The sequence below is a fragment of the Protobothrops mucrosquamatus genome, unplaced genomic scaffold, assembly GCF_001527695.2.
Source record: "Protobothrops mucrosquamatus isolate PMUCROS unplaced genomic scaffold, P.Mucros_1.0 scaffold_181, whole genome shotgun sequence".
Classification (NCBI taxonomy): Eukaryota; Metazoa; Chordata; class Lepidosauria; order Squamata; family Viperidae; genus Protobothrops; species Protobothrops mucrosquamatus.
The window spans coordinates 410,843-430,269 of record NW_015386257.1 but is presented as its reverse complement, the minus strand read 5'-3'; the positions used below and the strand labels follow the sequence as shown (position 1 = coordinate 430,269).

General features: G+C 42.2%; 1 protein-coding gene across 1 annotated transcript in view; it reads right to left on the bottom strand.

The window, feature by feature from the left end:
• The window catches only part of AMOTL1 (angiomotin like 1), a 33,421-nt gene extending 17,123 nt beyond the window's left edge, over nt 1–16,298 (bottom strand). The window contains exons 1-5 of the mRNA XM_015823824.2: nt 16,173–16,298; nt 13,916–14,828; nt 13,409–13,703; nt 10,266–10,410; nt 7,350–7,439 (exon numbers count right to left, since the gene is read on the bottom strand). Coding sequence (XP_015679310.2) covers nt 7,350–7,439; nt 10,266–10,410; nt 13,409–13,703; nt 13,916–14,828; nt 16,173–16,200 — 1,471 coding nt within the window. The 5' untranslated portion in view covers nt 16,201–16,298. The remainder of the gene's footprint in view (nt 1–7,349; nt 7,440–10,265; nt 10,411–13,408; nt 13,704–13,915; nt 14,829–16,172) is intronic.
• Between the last annotated feature and the right edge of the window lie 3,129 nt (nt 16,299–19,427).

The following is a 19,427-nucleotide window of genomic DNA, read 5'->3' as shown; positions in this document are numbered from 1 at the left end:
ATGGATTCTGGAACAGGTCTCAGTTATTGACTACAGCTTCAGACATACAGGGGCATCTTAAAAGTTAAAGGAATTATGAGGGAGAATCCTAAGCAAAGAAAATGGTTGATTTTACCATTGCATTCAGCAGTTTCTTGCACTGCTGAAAAGCCAAGCTGTTTTTAGCTTCAGGTCTAAATGTACCCTTGGTTGTTTCTTCTACATATAGAATTTTTTTTAAACAGAATAACAGAATAAGAACAGACCTTGGAGGTCTTCTAGTCCAATCTCTGCTCAAGCAGGAGACCTATATCATTCTAGATAAGTGGTCATCCAGTCTCTTTTTAAAAGCCTCCAGTGATGGAGTAGCTACACCAGGGGTCCTCAACCTTGGCCACTTTAAGACTTGTGGACTTCAACTCCCAGAATTCCTCAGCCAGCAAAGCTGGCTGAGTAATTCTGGGAGTTGAAGTCCACAAGTCTTAAAGTGGCCAAGGTTGAGGACCCCTGAGCTACACCTTCTGAAGGCAAGTTGTTCCACTGGTTAATTTTTCTCACTGTTAGTTCTAAGTTTCTTCTCTTTTATATGGACTCTTTTATAGGGTCTTTTCTTTTATAGAATCCCTGCTATTTACCAGTATGTAGGGATGAAAAATGACTCTATAAAACAGCTGCCCAAAGAAGAAATAATTTGGGAGGGAGGATGGGGGAAGCAATCAGAGACAGGACCAGGTATGGACCAAAACTGAGATCTCATTCAACATGATTCCTTCCTTGAACATTCACTTGAAAGGCCCCAGTCAGGACAACTCTTCTGTGATCTGCTGAAGGCTGGGTCACCTTTACCATTTGCAGAATATCTCAGGGCCCGCATATTTATTTTGCAGCATTGTGTGCCTATCTAACTAAATTTTGTAGTTAAACAAAGTGGGGTGAATAGGGAGCAAAGATATATGTGAACATCTGGAGATGTTTTAAATCTGCTCCCTATAAGAGCCATCTAGGGCAGGGGTAGGCAACCTTGGCTCTTTTATGACTCGTGGACTTCAACTCCCAGAATTCCTGAGCCAGCATGGCTCAGCTTGGAAACCTCTCCCTTTCCCCTCAGCATGGCTGGCTCAGGAATTCTGGGAGTTGAAGTCCACGAGTCATAAAAGAGCCAAGGTTGCCTACCCCTGGTCTAGGGGAACAGCCTTTTACAAACTCGCCTAGTATTATAATTTATTATGAGATTTTTATCCTGCTCTTTTATCACTCAATGATACATTATTTATTTATATCATGCCTTTATTATTTTTACAAATAACTCAGGGCAGCAAACATATCTAACATATCCACATCTTCCTATTTTCCTCACAACTACAATCCTGTGAGGTGGGTTGGGCTGAGACTGGCCCAATGTCACTCAACCAGTTTTCATGCCTAAGGGAGGAGCAGAACTCAGGTTGTGGGCCAGCACCTTCACCGCTACACCAAACTGGTTCTCCACCTACACATACACCCGCCTATACAGTACATATATGCAGAGATCCAGGAGGGGCTGATCGCTTTCCACCTTTGAGCCCTCACTAAGTCCTAACATGAATTTTTAAATAATGACATGAAAACATAAAAGAGATATTAATTTCAGTATTCTTACATTTTTTTAAAAGAGCAAATAATTAAGGAGGAGCCTCCATTTGAGCTGTGTGTGATATCAGACAAAATGGATGTGTGTGAGTGCACATATCCCCGTCTGCAGATTCAAAGTAGTCCTCCACACTGGTGGGAAAACTTACTTTAGAGGAAGCTTGTAAGTAGACTTGAAACAACATATCTGCTGTTGATTCCAGCAAGGCCTCGCTAATATCAACACCAATTGGGGGGGGGGCTGTGCTTTATTTAGCTTTGCCCCATTCATGTGAACTTGACCCTGAGTCATCGGATGGGAAATAATTCACTGAACATCAGCTGCCACCAAGCATCTCCAAATAGTTCAGATGCCCCAGCATGAGCGATGTCTCATTCCGTAAGGAACTTCTTCTGCCTGTTTGTTCTGCAAGAAACATTTATTTGGGGTCCTGAACATTCGGATAAAGAATTTTCAGGGGAGTTAAGGAACAGTACATTTTCACTGAATTGACAATAAGGAGGCACAAATACCTGCACATTTCCCCCCTTTGTTTTCCCTCTATTCTCCAAAAAAACAAAGGACAAGGAAAGCACCACAAGAGATCACAAAAAGGAAAAAGATCAACCACGTCATAAGTTTTTCTGAACTTGGTGGCCTACAAAATATGTTAAGACTTCAGTTCACAGAATCAAGACGTAGGTTGGAAGGACAGTTACACGTGCTCTAATCAAGTGTCCTGCTTAGTGCAGAATCTTCTACAGTATTTCAAACAGATGGGAATGCAGCCTCTGATCGAAGATGTCCGTGGAAGAGGAACATGGCACTTTATGAGGCAGCGTATTCCACTTCTTAACGGGTCTTAACTATTGGGAAATTCCTCCTGTTATCTGATCCAAGTCTACTTCTCTTTAGTTTCAACCTATTCGTTCTGATCCAATCCCAGGACCCAAAACAAGCCAACTTCCAATTTTATATGACAACCTATAACAGTGGTGGCGAACCTATGGCACGGGTGCCAGAGGTGGCACTCAGAGCCCTCTCTGTGGACACGCGCGCTGTCGCCCCAGTCCTAGGCCTTCAGCTGGGTTTTATAAAACCTTTTCGCTTTAGGCCTCCGCCGCCGTGTGCAAAAAAAAAAAAAAAGGTTCAATCAGTCAATTTCAACTTCTCGCGGGAAAAAAAAGATCTTGCAAAGTTGGAATTGATTGATTGAACTTTTTAGTCCCACCCAGTCTGTCGTTACCACCGCAGCCACGACCACCCAATTGGCCACATCCAGCCAATGGGCCACACCCACCCGGCACTTGACGATGCATAAGTGGGTTTTGGGTTGCAGTTTGGGCACTCGGTCTCTAAAAGGTTCGCCATCACTGACCTATGAGATGTCTGAAGATTGCTAATCAATCTCATCTCAATCTTCTAAACATATCCAGTTCCTTTAGCTCAGTGTTTCTCAACTTTGGCTACTTGAAGATGTGTGTATTTCAGCTCCCGAAATTCCAAACATGGCTAGGGAATTCTGGGAGTTGAAGTACACACATCTTCAAATTCCCAAGGCTGAGAAACACTGCTTTGGCCGTTCTTAAGACCTGGTTCCCAATCACTAGTTTGGTAACTTTCATCCAAACTCACTCCAACTACTCAATGCATTTTTAAATTGTCCCAGAACTGCACCAAAGTCTTCTAAGTGAGTCCTTGCCAAACAAGAGTAAGCTGGCACAAATATTTCCATACGGTACATATGCTAAATCCATTTTACTGCAAAGCATATGTTTTATCTCCTCAAACATACGGAGAAAAGAACAAAACTAACCCTAATTCTATTTAGCTCACTGTTATCAGTTATCCTAAACATTCTGCTCAAAAGAGAAAAACATAAGGCCAAAGCGTTAGTATCCAAACTTAAGGGAGGGGAGCGTTGAGAAAATTGTTGCAAGTCGTCCCCCACATCTTTCTTTCTTGCTTCCAGCCCCCTCTGAGTCAACCTCAAACTAATCCTCTGAATTGTATTTATGCTGTTGCACCCATAATACGTTAAAGACAATTGCTACTTGTGCAGATCACCTTTATTATTTTGTATTTGCCTTGTTAAGTTTGTTTCCCTATTTTCTTGCAATTTCAAGTATGATATTTATTTGCTGTTTATTCAAATGTGCGCCATTTAAATTCACTATAATTTTGTGTTACAATTTTCCCAACCATTGATTATAACTGAAGGCTTATTGTGATCTCTTTGCCTATCTTTTTTACTGTAAAAAGCAGTAAATAAATGTGCTTAGGCATGGTTGCCCTGCTTGAGTTCAAACCGCTCTTATATACAGTCACTCTCTCTCTCTACACGAATTGATTAAGATTCCAATATTTTAATTACCTTAATTAATTAACTTAGGAGCCGTGGTGGCACAGTGGTTAGAATGCAGCATTGCAGGCTGACTCCGTTCACTGTCAGGAGTTCGATTCTGACCAACTCAAGGTTGACTCAGCCTTCCATCCTTCCGAGGTCAGTAAAATGAGGACCCAGATTGTTGGGAGCAATAGGCTGACTGTGTAAACTGCTTAGAGAGGGCTGTAAAACACTGTGAGGAGGTATATAAGTGCTACTGCAATTGCTATTACTGTCGTATATACCTGATCCAGTGGTTCTCAACCTTTTTAATGCCGCGACCCCAACCGGTCGTACGTTGAGGACTAAACCGGTCATAAGTCGAGGACTAAACCGGTCATAAGTCGAGGACTAAACCAGTCGTAAGTCGAGGACTACCCAACCGGTCGTAAGTCGAGGACTTTCCCTGCCCAGGAGCGCCACGCATGCGTGGTTCCGCCCCCTGCGCCGGCCAAGGCATAGCTGGCAAGCGGCAGAGATGGAGCAGGCCGACCACTAGCTGGCCCAGCCCAAGGGAGGTAAGGCACCCGCCGGAAAAGGGGAAAAAATGGCGAACAAAAAAAATGGCGGACAAAAAAAATGGCGGACACCCTTGCTTGGCGACCCCCGTGAAATGGTCGATCGACCCCAAATGGGGTCCCGACCCACAGGTTGAGAACCACTGTGATAATCATTTGGGAAGAAATTCTAAAACGGGCACTCATATTCTAACGGTGCCATCTTACTTCAGGTGGTGCTGCATCAAAACACCTTGCCAATTAACCCAGGATACCCAATTCTGTTTTTACCTCAAGACTATACTGTAGATGGTATTCACAAGGCTGTGAATATCTGAGTATAAATAAATAAAGTCTATCTGATGAGGATCTGCATAATCCTCTTTCTATTCTTGGAAATACTTTATCTTCTATTTATAGCACGGACCTGAGTATTCATAGAGTATTCATGCCAAACATCTGTGGTATTTTGTATGATTTGTCCTCTAAGGAACTACGTTTGCTCCTATGTTGTGGATCAACAGCAAAAATTAGTTATGAATTGTGGTAGTTCCAGCAATATTTTAGCAAAGTGTACATAGATGTACATACCTATATTTTAATAAACATTGTCAACTAAGAAATTAATAAATATTTGTATGTGGGTGAGGCTGTGGTGCTGCCAAAGAGTCTAGGGCAGGCTGTCCCAGTCCCAAAGAACTAGCCCAAATACCAGCCATAATGGGCAGTTATTGGGGTCTACTGGCAGATCCTAGATTTGTAGTCGATATGTAAGAATTGTAAATTTAGCTCATTTCTCCTGCTCAGACAAAACCTTACAGCTGACAGCTGCTTAGAGGCACTGAACTCTTTAATTGATTGCATCCATCTTTTAGGCTGGTTGACTTCAAAGCTGCCATCCTGCAACCTTATCGATTAATCCAGTTCTTGGAAAATAGTCAGGAATTTAGCAATTTTTCCTAGCCCTTAAACTAAGTTCACTTCTTTCAAATCAGCCAGGATTAAATGAAAGATATAACCACGATGTAAAAAAGATGTTGAGACTCTAGAAAGAGTACAGAGAAGAGCAACAAAGATGATTAGGGGACTGGAGGCTAACATATAATGAATAGTTGCTGGAATTGGGTATGTCTAGTTTAATGAAGAGAAGGACGAGGGGGACATGATAGCAGTGTTCCAATATCTCTGGGGCTGCCACAGAGAAGAGGGAGTCAAGCTATTCTCCAAAGCGCCTGAAGGCAGGACAAGAAGCAACGGATGGAAACTAGTCAAGGAGAGAAGCAACCTAGAACTAAGGAGAAATTTCCTGACAGTTAGAACAATTAATCAGTGGAACAACCTGCCTCCAGAAGCGGTGAATGCTCCAACACTGGAAGTTTTTAAGAAGAGGCTGGACAGCCATTTGTCTGAAATGGTATAGGTTCTCCTGCTTGAGCGGGGGGTTGGACTAGATGACCTCCAAGGTCCCTTCCATCATCATCATCATCATCATCATCATTATTACTATTATTATTATATTCTACAGCAGATCTCTACAATTTATAATCCAACATGCATCCTGGGTGAAGAGCACATGGAAAGCCATTGTGTCATTTGGCCAGCTCCACACTGATTCTGATTCTGGATGGACAAAATAACATCTCTCTGTAGAACATCAAGTTGTAAATTCACAACAATAAAATGTATGGAAGGCTACTGTCTCAGTGGCTTCTGAACTAAATATGATAAGCCTAAGAGTAAAAATGGAAAATCAACATGATGTCTAAACACAACCTCAGTGATCAGCGACACTAATGTTTCGAAACAGAGACCAAAAATTGTCATCTTTTCTGTATTTTGTTAGGCTGAAAAAGTAGGGCCAGAATGACTAAATTCATCATCGATGATTCTTCCTATAGCATCACATAGCATCTATTTTTGGAACCTTACAGAAGAGAAAAGGACAGTGACTGGCCTATTTTGCCTCTTAGGAAAAACAATGATGATTTTAAAGTTTTTCTTCCCTGTCCCTTATTACTGATTAATTGGTTTTTATTTCTCTTTTTACATCTCCACAAATCTGAGCCAAAAGTTCATACTCAACAGTTTCCCACCCAGTGCAATGTTGTTCTTTACCTATAAATGGACATTAAAAGACTACTTAACATTACAATAAAAGGAGACATATTTGGGGTAATGAGATGCACTTGTGAGCTAGGGATAATGCAGACGGACCCAACTCTTATTAAAATTAATTAAATGCAGTTAATGCCATTTTTCTTCAGGTATATAATAAGAATTTCTTTCTTTTGCGTTAAAAAAGTTCAACTTAATGGCAACACTGGGAGTGGCTTCCAAGCCTTGCAGACTGGCAGACCTAGATTCTTCACTGAGGTTCTAAGTACCTCCTTTGGGCTGAGCAGAGACCAGGAAGATCAAAAAAGTCAAACATGGTGGCCATCCCTGAGTGGGCAATACTCACTTTTCAGCTTCATTTCAACAATATACTCCAAAGGTGATGCAGAGTACATCTACAGGTTGGGGGTGAAGAATGCCAATATCTGTTGCACATCTTAACAAAGGAACCACATTTAATTGCTTTACCCCTTTGAGTTCTGCATGAATTTTGAAGGAACCAAGAAGGTGGGGAAAAAATTGAATTTGCAAATCAGGGGATGGGTTTCCTTTTTCCTTCTCAGAACTTTTCACTTCCATAAAAATATTCACAATCTTCCCACTTTCTCCCTATCCCCTACCATAAACTGCTACAACAATCTCTCCAGAAAAACAAGACAGAGAACAGAAGAAAAAAAAATATCCAGGTGCTAGGAAATAAAGTGAAATCACATACATTTACATTTCCTAACATAGGTCCAGTATATATTAACATGGCACTCACTCTGAGAGGCGTAAAGATCCTCTGCTGCCTTATTTTCATGTCCCTCAAACTCTCGGCTGGCCAGTTGCCTATTTGCAGTCTCCAGTCGGTCTACACAGGAAGGAGAAAGATTTTTAAGAATAAACTATATCATGTGTATTGCACTGAATGCTTGAACGGTGAGAGGCAGGCTAACAAGTGTGACATAAAAACTTTAAAAAGAGAGCTTCAGAGAGAAACTAATTGAAATAGCAGCAAGAAAGGGAAGATTATATTAGAGAATGAGGAAGAAGGGAGAGGTTTTCTACTGGAGACTTCAGCCTAGCTCAACTTTTTCCAACCTAGAACACATCAAGAAGTGTTTGGGGGAAGGCTGGCTCAGATACTAACTTAGTGTCTTCAAGCCAAAAAAACTTATTTCTGCTTATGGATGGCACGGGGCTCCAGGAAAAGATCTTACGATGGAGGAATTTCTTCTGTCACGTCTCCTCCCTGACATGTCATTCTGTGACTAAGACAAATTTTGGGGGAGCACAAAAAAGAGGAAGGGGAACAAAGGAATCTATACAGATCTCCTCTTTTTGCAATAGTTGTGGAAAAAAATAAAAGTAGTCACGTCGAGTCAATAGTTTATGCTGTAGTTAATGGAGAGCGAGAGCGAGAGCGAGAGAGAGAGAGAGAGAGAGAGAGAGAGAGAGAGAGAGAGAGAGAGAGAGATATTCCAAATCCAGTCAGGCAACACCTTTTTAAGAACCAGTCCAAAATGCACAACTCTTTCAGCAAACTTTTTTCCCCTCATTCCAGACTGCAGGACCAGTTACAGGAAGGCAGATTCTGAATACGTGCCAGGGGAAACTTCATAAGAGTAAGAGCAGATTGTCTGTGGAATCACTTATCCAGAGAGATGGTGGGCTCCCTTCCCTGGCTGTCTTCAACTAAAGGCCAGATATGTACAGGTAGTCCTCAACTTACAACAGTTCATTTAGTGACCGTTCCAAGTCACAACGGCACTGAAAAAAGTCACTTGGGACCATTTCTCACAGTTACAACCTTTGTAGCGTCCCCATGACATGAGATCAAAATTCAGATGTTTGGCAACTGGTTGATACTTAACGACCGTTGCTGTGTCCCAAGGTCATGGGATCACCTTTTGCAACCTTCTGACAAAGCAAAGTCAATGGGGAAGCCAGATTCACTTAACAACCGTGTTTCTAACTTAACAACTGCAGTGATTCACTTAACAACTGTGGCAAGAAAGGTCGTAAAATAGAAATTTTGAGCTCAATTGTGGTCGTAAGTCGAGCACTACCTGTAGTTGTTTGTGGATGTTATAATATAAGATTCCAGCCCTGAGCAGGGGATTGGCATCAGTATAAATGCCCCCTCATATACTCTGAGTTTCATACCTGGAGAACTTCAATCTCTGTTTTACAGTTCTGGCTTCCCCTAAACCAGGGATCTCCAAACTTGACAACTTTAAGACTTGTGGACTTCAACTTCCAAAATTTCTCAGCCAACCATGCTGGCTGAGGAATTCTGAAAGTTGAAGTCCACAGAACTTATACAGGACTTATTGTCTCCAAGGAAAAACTTGTGGCTAATGCTAATTATAGTTTAGGGCAGGGGTCTTCACACTTGGCAACTTTAAGACTTGTGGACTTCAACTCCCAGAATTCCCCAGCCAGCAAGTCTTACACAGGTCTTAAAGTTGCCAAGTGTGGAGACCCCTGCCCTAAACTATAATTAGTGTTAGCCACAACTTTTTCTTTGCAGACAATAAGTCCTGTATATAATTAACTAAAAGCAGAAGCAATCTGGGTTCATGTTTGGGTCAAGCAATAATAAATGGAACCCTTAAGCAGACATCTGCAACCTGATCCAGACAATCTATATTAATTTTCTAAAACTCATGACAGGGAATAATTTGTCTGGTCTCTAGCCTGCCAATATAGAATAGAATATGATAGCTTAGAACTGGCCAAAGCAACCACAGGCCCATCAATACCCAAAATCTCAAGGTGTGGTCCCCACAGCACCCCAGAATTATACTGTCAATGCCAAAATGCTTAATCTTTGTCATAACAATAAGTAGAAATGACTGAAATAAAATAGACTTTTTTTTTACCACTTTTACAGGATAAAGCAGAATCATTTCCATTTTTTAAACTCCTGACCATCTCAGAATATTGCAAAACAAAAATGTCCATGCACACACAAGTCATGTCACTGGATGCACACCTCTGGGGCTAACAAGAAGCTTGTGCTCAGCATCCCCATCCCCCACCCCAAATTACCCCATTCTGATTTTGGATCAAAATTGAAATAGAATGGTCAATTCATATCTGTTATATCTCTCAGTTGATATGATGCTGGTTTGTGAGATAGATTTTAGATCATGGCTTGCACAGAATAGTTCAAGCATGTTTTATATAAATTAACAAAATTTAGTTGTTCTTGTGGCATTCTAGTCAAAATGTACCAAAACTGCCCAGTATTATCCTTAACATTAGCAGGGCATGCCATATGTAATCTGATTATGACTAAATGTGGTAACCTATTCTACACCTTCTCTATGTTTTACTAAAAACCACCCAATGAAAGCCTGGATTTACTAAAGTTATGATCATGGCAGAGGTTAAGATTGTAGGTCAACCTAGTGACAATCATGGGAAGGAGGGATTGAAAATTGGAATGTAAGAGGAGTAAAAAGTGTGAAGAACATCAATTAAGAAATGAAAGGAAATGTAAGGAAATATAAGAAATGAAAGGAAAAATAAGTGACCTGTATGAAAGTTCACTGTGGTGATTTGATCATATAGAGAGAATGAATGACATAAATAACACACACACACACATATATATATATATCACAAAATGGAGAAGGGGGGGAAGGAGGAGGAAGAGGAGGAAGAGGAGGAGGAGGAGGAGGAGACATACCATGCAAGTCCCTGTTGAAATCATGGAGTCTCCTGATTTCACCTTCAAGTTTGTTTCGCATAGCCTTGTCTAGTGACTCTCTCTTGGTGGTGATTTTTACCAGGTCCTCATAAGCTTCTGAAATCCTCTGAATTTCCATTTCAAACTAAGATAAAGGAGAAATTAATATTCCAATAAAAACTGGGCAGGATGCATGTCAATCATTATACAGTACCTAGACATCCCCGCCAACTCTACCACTTCTGTAACTTTGCAAAAAAAATTCTTGTACCATCGTGTCTAAATGGGAATCCTTCTGCGAACCTAAAAAGTCTGAAAGCAATCTCTTTCCTAATCACTAGAGGAAGGTTTGAGCACACCCGTGGAAAGCTTGTAGAACACGGGCTTTCCATTCAACGGGTTCCATACAAATTTTGTTTTAAGTTGGAGGAATGTAGGAAGATCCTGTCTAGTAGTACAAACAGAATAGAAAAATCTTGAGGGGGAGGGGGAGGATTTTGACTCTACGCTCACCTGTAGTTTTATGTCTTTTACCCAAAATCACACCCTTAATTTTGACCTCTTTTTTTAGTTGCTCGGAAACAGGGTGTTGGTAGGCAGACATGAGACCAAGTCTCCTAGAAGCTTTGGAGTCTCCTTCCACTCCTCAGGTGCTGAAGATGCTCACATGACATGCGTCACCCTTCCTTATCTTCAGTAGCTAGAAGTTGCTTTCTCCTTTGATTGCTGGTTCATGACCCCAAACACAGGCTACAGGTTCTGGATTCACAAAATGGACTAAACCAGTGATGGCGAACCTTTTAGACACGGAGTGCCCAAAACCCACTCCGCCCCCTGCCCCGCCCACTCTGCTCTGCCCCTTGCCCCGCTTACTCCACCTTGCCTCCTGTCCCACCCACGCCCCCTGCAGGGCTACCTACCGCGGCAGATCACCCAGGCGGCCCTGCAGTATCATGGCGGCCACGCAGCAGATGATGCTGCGGGGCGCAGGGGCAGAGTCTTGTACCGGCTGCCATGTCCTTGGCTGTGCTGCTCTGCACGGGCCACGACCGGGGGCGACTCTCCTCCAGGGGGACTGCTGGTGAGGAGAGGGCCATGGGGGGAGGCCGGGCTGGGGCAACGGCACGCGTGCCCACAGAGAGGGCTCTGAGTGCCGCCTCTGGCACGCGTGCCATAGGTTCGCCACCACTGGACTAAACCATGCTATAGTTTTGTCTTAGCTGGAGTATGCAGGACCTAGTTGGAGCAATGTGAACAGCAGAATGCTGATTTGTAAGGTAGCTTCTAGATTAGAGATCCTAGCTTGCACTGAACTGTATGAGCATGCTTGGGCTAAAACTGGGTTTTGGTTGTGTCCTAATGGCCAAAATGGATTACAAATAAATATTTGTATTATTTATTGCTTTTAACTTTGTAAGCTGCCCAAAGTCGTTCTGTGGCAAGATGGGCAGCAAATAAATTTAATAATTAAATAAATATAAAAGCTCTGATTGACCAAAACTGTGATGGGTGGCAAAGATCAGGGTCTCCTCTACCATATTTTACAGACCATCATTTACCCCAAAAAAGGAATAACATGATAGCTATGGGTCAGTGGGGATACAAATTTACTGTAGCATGATGTGTGAATCCAACTTTTGCTATTTGTGAATTGTAGTTTATGGCTGCAGGTAGCCTGGAATCCCAATTAGCTTTATTTTACTTTATTTTGCATGGTTAAAGATAAAAAGAACTGGGACAACGATGTAAACAGAAGCTTTGGCGGTTCTAATAGGAGATGAATTTCTTCAGATTCCCACTCAGCAGAATGATAAAAAAAACCTCTAAATATAACAAGACCAACTTACTAGATTTGGAAGAAGAAATGACCCTCCATTTTCATCATGAGACCACTTAAGGGCAGAATCTAAAATTACTTAATTATAGCCCCTCTTTGAAACCAAGAATACTTTTGCTGTCTCAATCCATTACGCACAGACCACTTGGTAAAAGCTTAACTAAGTTTTTATGTCAATAGACATATGCACTGAACTTTTTGGGAGGGGAAACTCTACTGTTTCATATGTGAAAATGTACAGTTGGACAGTTCCCAGAAAGTTAAAACGACAGCAGGCCAGGCAACAAAGCAAAGCCTTCAAAAGCTGGTTCAGAGCAGAAAATTCTGGGAACCCCTTTTGTGGCCTACGACAGCCCACAACTGTATAAACACTCTTGTGTCAGCGGAGAATTTGGCAAGCATTAGAAACGGGCTGTCTGACAGGAGGGTGGCTGAGGCGTTACAAAACGACATCACAGAAATTGACTCTGAACACTGGTATCACTCAGGCAACTGCAATAATATTGTTCATTTATAAGGCATTGGGAAGAATTTTAGACAGGTATTTATGGTAAACAACTAGATCAACACGGAGGAAAGAATAATGTTACATAAGGCCCCTTGGAGAATCTTGGATGAAGAGAGATTTGAATTGGAGATGTCCCAGACACTACTACACTACATGAATTGCCTCCACTTTACACAAAAGCCTAACTATCCTTTGGATCACTCTTTCTCAGCCTTGGCAACTTGTAAGATATTTGGACTTCAACTCCAAGAAATGGGAGCCAAAACTCAAGACATCTTAAAAGTTATAAAAAGTTGAGAAACACTGCTTTGCACTATCAGATCACACTATCTATAACCAGGATACATCTTCTGGGGATCAGTGCAGGCATGTTTTGAAGATCTGAACATATGCTATGGACACCTCACAAAATGGTGCCATAAGAGAGGGCACGTTTATCTACAAAATGTCTTCTGCAATGTTATGATGAGCCATAGCTCACCTGAGAAGGTAAGGTGGTGAAGCTAAAGGAGAGGCTAGATGGTGCTCCAAAAAACATACTTTTCCACCTGTCAATATTTGTTTCCAAGAAGATAAATGGAATGGGAGCTGAGTCAAATCATTTACAGTATACAAGGCAGAGATGAGGGTCTCAATTCCAAGTTATATACGTGCCTCCTGAATGCATATTTCACACACAAAAAAACCCACTATGGCCTCATAATTAGCCCAGAATATTTTTGAGTTGGATGGGCTACAGCCACTGTAAGGTAGGTAGGTAGGTAGGTAGACCTGGATCCTCTCTATGCTGCCACCCACCTTCTGAAGCTTGTCGGCTTTCTCGTAGTAGCCCTCCAGCTCCTTCTGCAGGGCTTCATTATCTTCAGACAACATCTCCACCATTTGTTGGGCTCGCTGTACTATCGTGAAGGCATCTGGTGTGAGGGGCTGCTGGCTAGGCGGAGTTGCGGGCAGAGACTGGGATGTTGTGGCCATTGAGAGAGGCGGCAGAGACGCGGAGTGCAGGGGGCCGCTAAGCGAGGAGGTCTGAGAGGACATTGGGCTGTGCTCCTGGGGTGTTGGCAGTGATGGAAAAGATGATGCACACTGACGACTACAGAAAGAGGAACACATTTCAGTTGGATTACTTACACTTAAAGAGGTCCGTCGCAAAGAGCTTGTAATTACTGGAATGATTGAAAGAAGAATTATTCATAATAGTTAACGTGATAGTCTTTATGTAATAAAGAAAAGAGAAAGATTGTACAAGGATCTGATCTTTTTACAGTAGGAGTCCCCCCAAAATGTATATATTGCAAAACTTACCTGGAGACACCATATTCTGGGGGACCTGGATATCGGACAATAGCCACCTCGCTCCTCGCTGGCTGTGATGCCGAATACGATGGCTTTGTCACTTCTTGAATCATTCCAGAATGTTGTTCATTAAAAAACACACCAGGCTCTTGACTTTTGTTTCCTGGAGAGCCCCCCTGCTTGCTCTTGAATGGATAATCTGGAGGGGGTCCTCTCAGATCCATGCCTTTATTGGAAGCTGGGGAAGGGGAGGGCCCACTGGATTTGAACCCTTTGCTTCTCCCCGAGCAGGGAAGATGCTGTTTGGCCCCATTCCTTTCCAAGGAGAGCTGCATGATCCTCTCGCTCAAGGAGCGCACGTGGCCTTGTTTCAGTTCCTTCAGGGCTTCATCTTTGTGGGCCTGTCCGCTGTTGGCACGGGCCAAAGTCGGCCTACCTTCTGTTTTAGATTTTGGACCAGTGCTGCTGGCCATGTAGAAACTGGGCCCAACAACACTAGGCTGTTGACTTCTAAAAAAATGAGACTGAGCTTTAGCTTCTTCGTAAGAAGGTAATTCTTCATTGTTCTGCTGAGGCTGTGAGCCTCTGGTCTGCTTCTCCATCACTGTATTATCCCCCTGATGTTCCTGGCCTTGTGGTTCCTGCCGTGCTGACTGCTGGACCATTTGTGAGTCTTCCGGCACAAGGTTTTCTGCAGAAGAAGACAGGGTGCTGCTGGCAGTGGAGTTGGAGGGTCCTGCGCTCCCCGTAGCTTGGTGCTGGAGAGTCAGCAGGTTCATATTCTCATTGGGATTGCCATAGCGCCACTCCTGGATCAACCGCTGTAAAACAGTGCCAGGGACAACATCCTCCGAACCTCTCATTTCCACCTCTGAAGCCTGGAGAAAGCTTGGGGGGTAGAAGTTGCACAAAGGGTCTTCAGCTGTGGCCCAGACGCCAAGCAGAAAGAAAGAAAGAAAGAAAGAGACAGAAAAAGGTAAGAGCTGAGGCCTTTTTCATGCAACTTTTAAAGACTACCAAAAAAATTACACCGTTGGGAATATTATCTTGAGGTAAGATGGGTGGTCTGTAAATTTTACAAATAAATAGATAAATATTATCTAGAAGTTGGTCCAGTGAGGATTGCCTCAAAAGTGCTTTTTTCCAAAAGGCCACTGGACTTTCTTGGTTTTTTTCCCTTTGAAAACCTTTCATTTCTCATCCAAGAAGCTTCTTCAGTTCTGTAGAGCAGTAGAACCGATGAAGCTTCTTGAATGAGAAGCAAAATGTTTTCAATGAAGAAAAAAAACACACCAAGAAAATCCAGTGGCCTTTTAGAGAAAAGCATCTTTGGGACAATCATGATCTGGTTGGTTGAGAATCTCCATAAACAAGGTCCAGTGAGGAATTAAGAAGTGAGACCATTGAAGTAATATTTGAAAGGTGTCTGTCTACCCATTTTTAAAAACATTTCATCTTCTTCATTCTATTCTGGGAGTTGAAGTCCACGAGTCATAAAAGAGCCAAGGTTGCCTACCCCTGCTCTATGTCCTACACTTATCTTTTTTAACAGGATTTATTCTTGAGTAATTTTTCTACAGCATTAAAATTGTTTCACACTGACACTGCTGTCAATGAGGAGGTATCTGATTCTTGTTCTTTATAATATCTATCAGATTTTATTGACTTTTTGGGTTGTTTCTAATCTTAAACCATCCTGAGCACATTCTGTAAAGGGTAGAAGGTTAAAAATATATATAAATAATTACAGTGAAATTATGAAAAAGCACCTTTTTTCTATCATTCACTCTGCTGCTTTCCCTGTTTATAAAAACTCTTCCCTGACATGACAGCAGTCTTCCAATATATAGGGGTTGTCAAAAAAAAAAAGAGGGGATCAATTTATTCTCCGTAGCACCTGAGGACAGGACAAGAAACAATGGGCGGAAGCTAGAGAGAACAGTTAATTAGTGGAAGAGCTTGCGCCCAGAGTTGTGGGTGCTCCATTGCTGGAGGTTCAAGAAAAGGCTGGACAACCAGTTGTCCAAGATGGAATAAGGACTCCTGTTTTGGGCAAGGGGTTGGGCTAGAAGACCTCCAAGGTCCCTTCCAGCCCTTTCATGATTCTATGAAGTAGCTCAAATCTCCTTCCTGATGCAACACGATAAAACTTCCATCTTCCCAGCCTGCGTGGCCAATGATAACATGATGAAAACTGAAATCCATGTTTCAAAAAAGACACAGGTGGCAGAAGACCAAACTAGAGATGAAGAGCAAAAAAGCTTACCTTCAATATTATTGATCTCTTCTACCATTAATGGGGAACCATCTTGCCTATTGCCAAAGAGATGAGGATCTGTATGAAGGTAGCCAGTGCCTTCCAGTACTTGCACGGGAGGACTGGAAGTATAACAGATCGAGGGGGGCCCTGGGGAGAAAATTTTAAAAAAGAGTTACACATTTTATTCACTCCTTATTTGATTTTTTAAGATTTCCTCAAGGAACTGAAGCCCTCTCACATGGAAATCTTTTTTGTCCTTTTACCTTCACAACGGCCCTGCGAAGTAGGCTGCACTGAAACAGAGAAAGAGAAAGACAGCAATCCAGACCAACGTTCTCCAGGAAGTTTAAGTTCAATAGACTTAAACCTGGATATTTACATCCAGGCCCAGTCTTTATCACTACATGTAGTCCTCAACTTACAACAATTCGTTTAAATGACCGTTACAATACCACCGAAAAAAATTGATTTAAAACCAATCCTTGCACTTGTTAAGTGAGTTTTACAATCTTTTCTGCCATTGTTGTTAAGTGAGTTGGGCACTGGGCATTAAGTGAATCCATGTCCCCCTTTGAGTTTGCTTCTCCAGAAACCAGCATGGAAGGTTGCAAATGGCGCCGTGATCCCAGGATCCTGCAATCATTATAAATGCATACCGGTTGCCACGTACCCAAATTTTAATCACGTGATCGTGGGGATCAGAGGTGCAAAGACTGCTCATTAAATCTCTTTTTTCAGTACTATTAGAATTTTGAATAGTTACTGAATGAATGGCTGTAAGTCAAGGACTACCTGCATGCAGCCTATACATAAGGTTTGAAGAAATACACGGCAGCATTCCTTGAAAGAACAGAAGGGACATGTATAGAAACAGTGTCCTTGTCACAAGGGAAATGTAGTGTCCTGCAGCTATTTAATGGCCTGTCATCTCATACACATTCCAGGGCTGAAGTTCTCCTATAAATGCTTCCTGTTTTCTAATATCAAAAGAGCTACAATTTCTATGACCTGTAGCTGGGAGGCCGCATTATTGTTTACTCAGCCGCCAAAGATTTTTAGGAGGTTGGTGCTATAGACCAGGGGTCCCCAACCCTCGGTCCGTGGACCAGTACCGGGCTGTGGCATGCCAGCAACCGGGCCGCACAAACAAAGTCCCATCCGCGGGATGCAGGCAGCACACAAAACCATGGCCCCTCCGGTCCGCGGAAAAATCTCTCACCACGTAACCGGTCCCTGGTGCCCAAAAGGTTGGGGACCTCTGGTATAGACAATAAAAGTCTGGCTTTTCTTTTGGTATCTTGAGGGAACTACTTCTGGCACATACTTCTGGTTTTTGGAAAAACTGCGCGCATACAGAACCATTAGTTTGCTTTATGACTGCAACGTTTGCCTAACAACCACCACAAAGGTCATAAAATTGGGTCAGTCATTTCACCCATTTTATGACCATTGAGATATATAACCATAATGGGCAAGCTCCATCTTGGTCAAATATCAAGGACTAACTGTAATGACTACTCAGTCCTGAATACACTGCCTCAGTCCTATTCCTTATATTCTTATTCCTTTCTTTTATAAGAATAAAAGGATTGTACAAAAGGGTATTCTTGTTGTTAGCCTAATTACCGCCATTTTGCTTCTGTAAACTGTGCTTGTGTCTGTAGATATTTTCTCAGCTCTCTTTCTGGTTCATACAGTATACAGGTCCTCAATGGAAGACAGGCTGGTTGCAGTCCTAACTATCTGTTGAAGTCTGTATCTGTCCTGTTTGGTTGTAGTGCCAAACCAGACAGTTATTGAGATACAAATGACAGACTCAATAATTCCTTACTCTAAGCAGTTTACACAGTCAGCATATTAGCCCCAACAATCTGGGTCCTCATTTTACTGACTTCGGAAAGATGGATGGTTGAGTCAACCTAGAGCAGGTCAGGATCGAACTCCTAGAAGTGAGCTGAGCCTGCAATACTGCATTCTAATCACTGCGCCACCACAACTCCTTTAGAATTGTATCAGCAGATTCTTGGGCAACCTAAGCTTTCTGAGTTGATGCGGGAAGAACGTTCTTTGTTGTGCCCTTTGAATGATGGTTCTAATGTTAGGCATCATTTTCAAGTACTTGGAGATAATAGAACCTAGAACATTGGTGGCGAACCTATGGCACGAGTGCCAGAGGCGGCACTCAGAGCCCTCTCTGTGGGCACGCGCGCCATTGCCCCAGTCCTAGGCCTTCAGCTGGGTTCTATAAAACCTTTTCGCTTTAGGCCTCCACCACCATGTGCAAAAAAAAAAAAGGTTCAATCAATCAATTTCAACTTCTCGTGGGAAAAAAAAGATCTTGCGAAGTTGGAATTGATTGATTGAACTTTTTAGTCTCACCCAGTCTGCCATTACCACCAAAGCCACACCCACCCAATTGGCCACACCCACCCAGTGGGCCATGCCCACCTGCACCCGACTATACATAAGTGGGTTTGGGGTTGCAGTTTGGGCACTCGGTCTCTAAAAGGTTCGCCCTCACTGACCTAGAAACTTGAACTTTTTAATCCAACTTTAATTTTTACTCTTAACATTTTATTTATTTCATTTTAATAATTTATTGTGGATACTTTTGCTATACTATGTGATGAAAATAATAAAAAGAAATGAAATATTTATGCAAAATAGCTTTCTTCCAGATGCATAAAACCATTATATGCATTAAAACGACCATATGTATGTCTGTCAAAACTAATTGGCAGGGCTTGGGACGGTAACCCTCTGACCGCCATCTTGCAGAATCTCAACTCCTTTCTGGATGCCCCTGCAACATATGGCAACTCTCAGCATGGAAACTAACATTATTGGAAAGTGGTGGTGCTTCAGAAATCTTAATTCTCCCCCTTTTCTATCTTGATGTGCTATATGAATGAAATTTACAGCATTTTTAAAAAACCTTGGGACAGGAAGGCCATTGCAACCTTCATTGTAAAAATGATTTAAGATTGTGTTTTTTGCCCAAGCTCGCTATGAAAACAGACCAACACTATAGATAATACAAGGAAAAATATTGTGGCAGAATGATGACCCCAATACCCCAACTCTCAAAGTGAAATGACATAATTTTGTATCTGCCTCAAATAGCGACCTTTGGTAAAATGCACTCTTTTGATTTCACTCTCTATTCTAGTAAATGTTTATGTTTGGGTCGCTGGAAGATTAAACGAATCCCTGGAGCAAAATTGTACAGACCACATTCTCTGGTTTGTATGAGAGAGATAA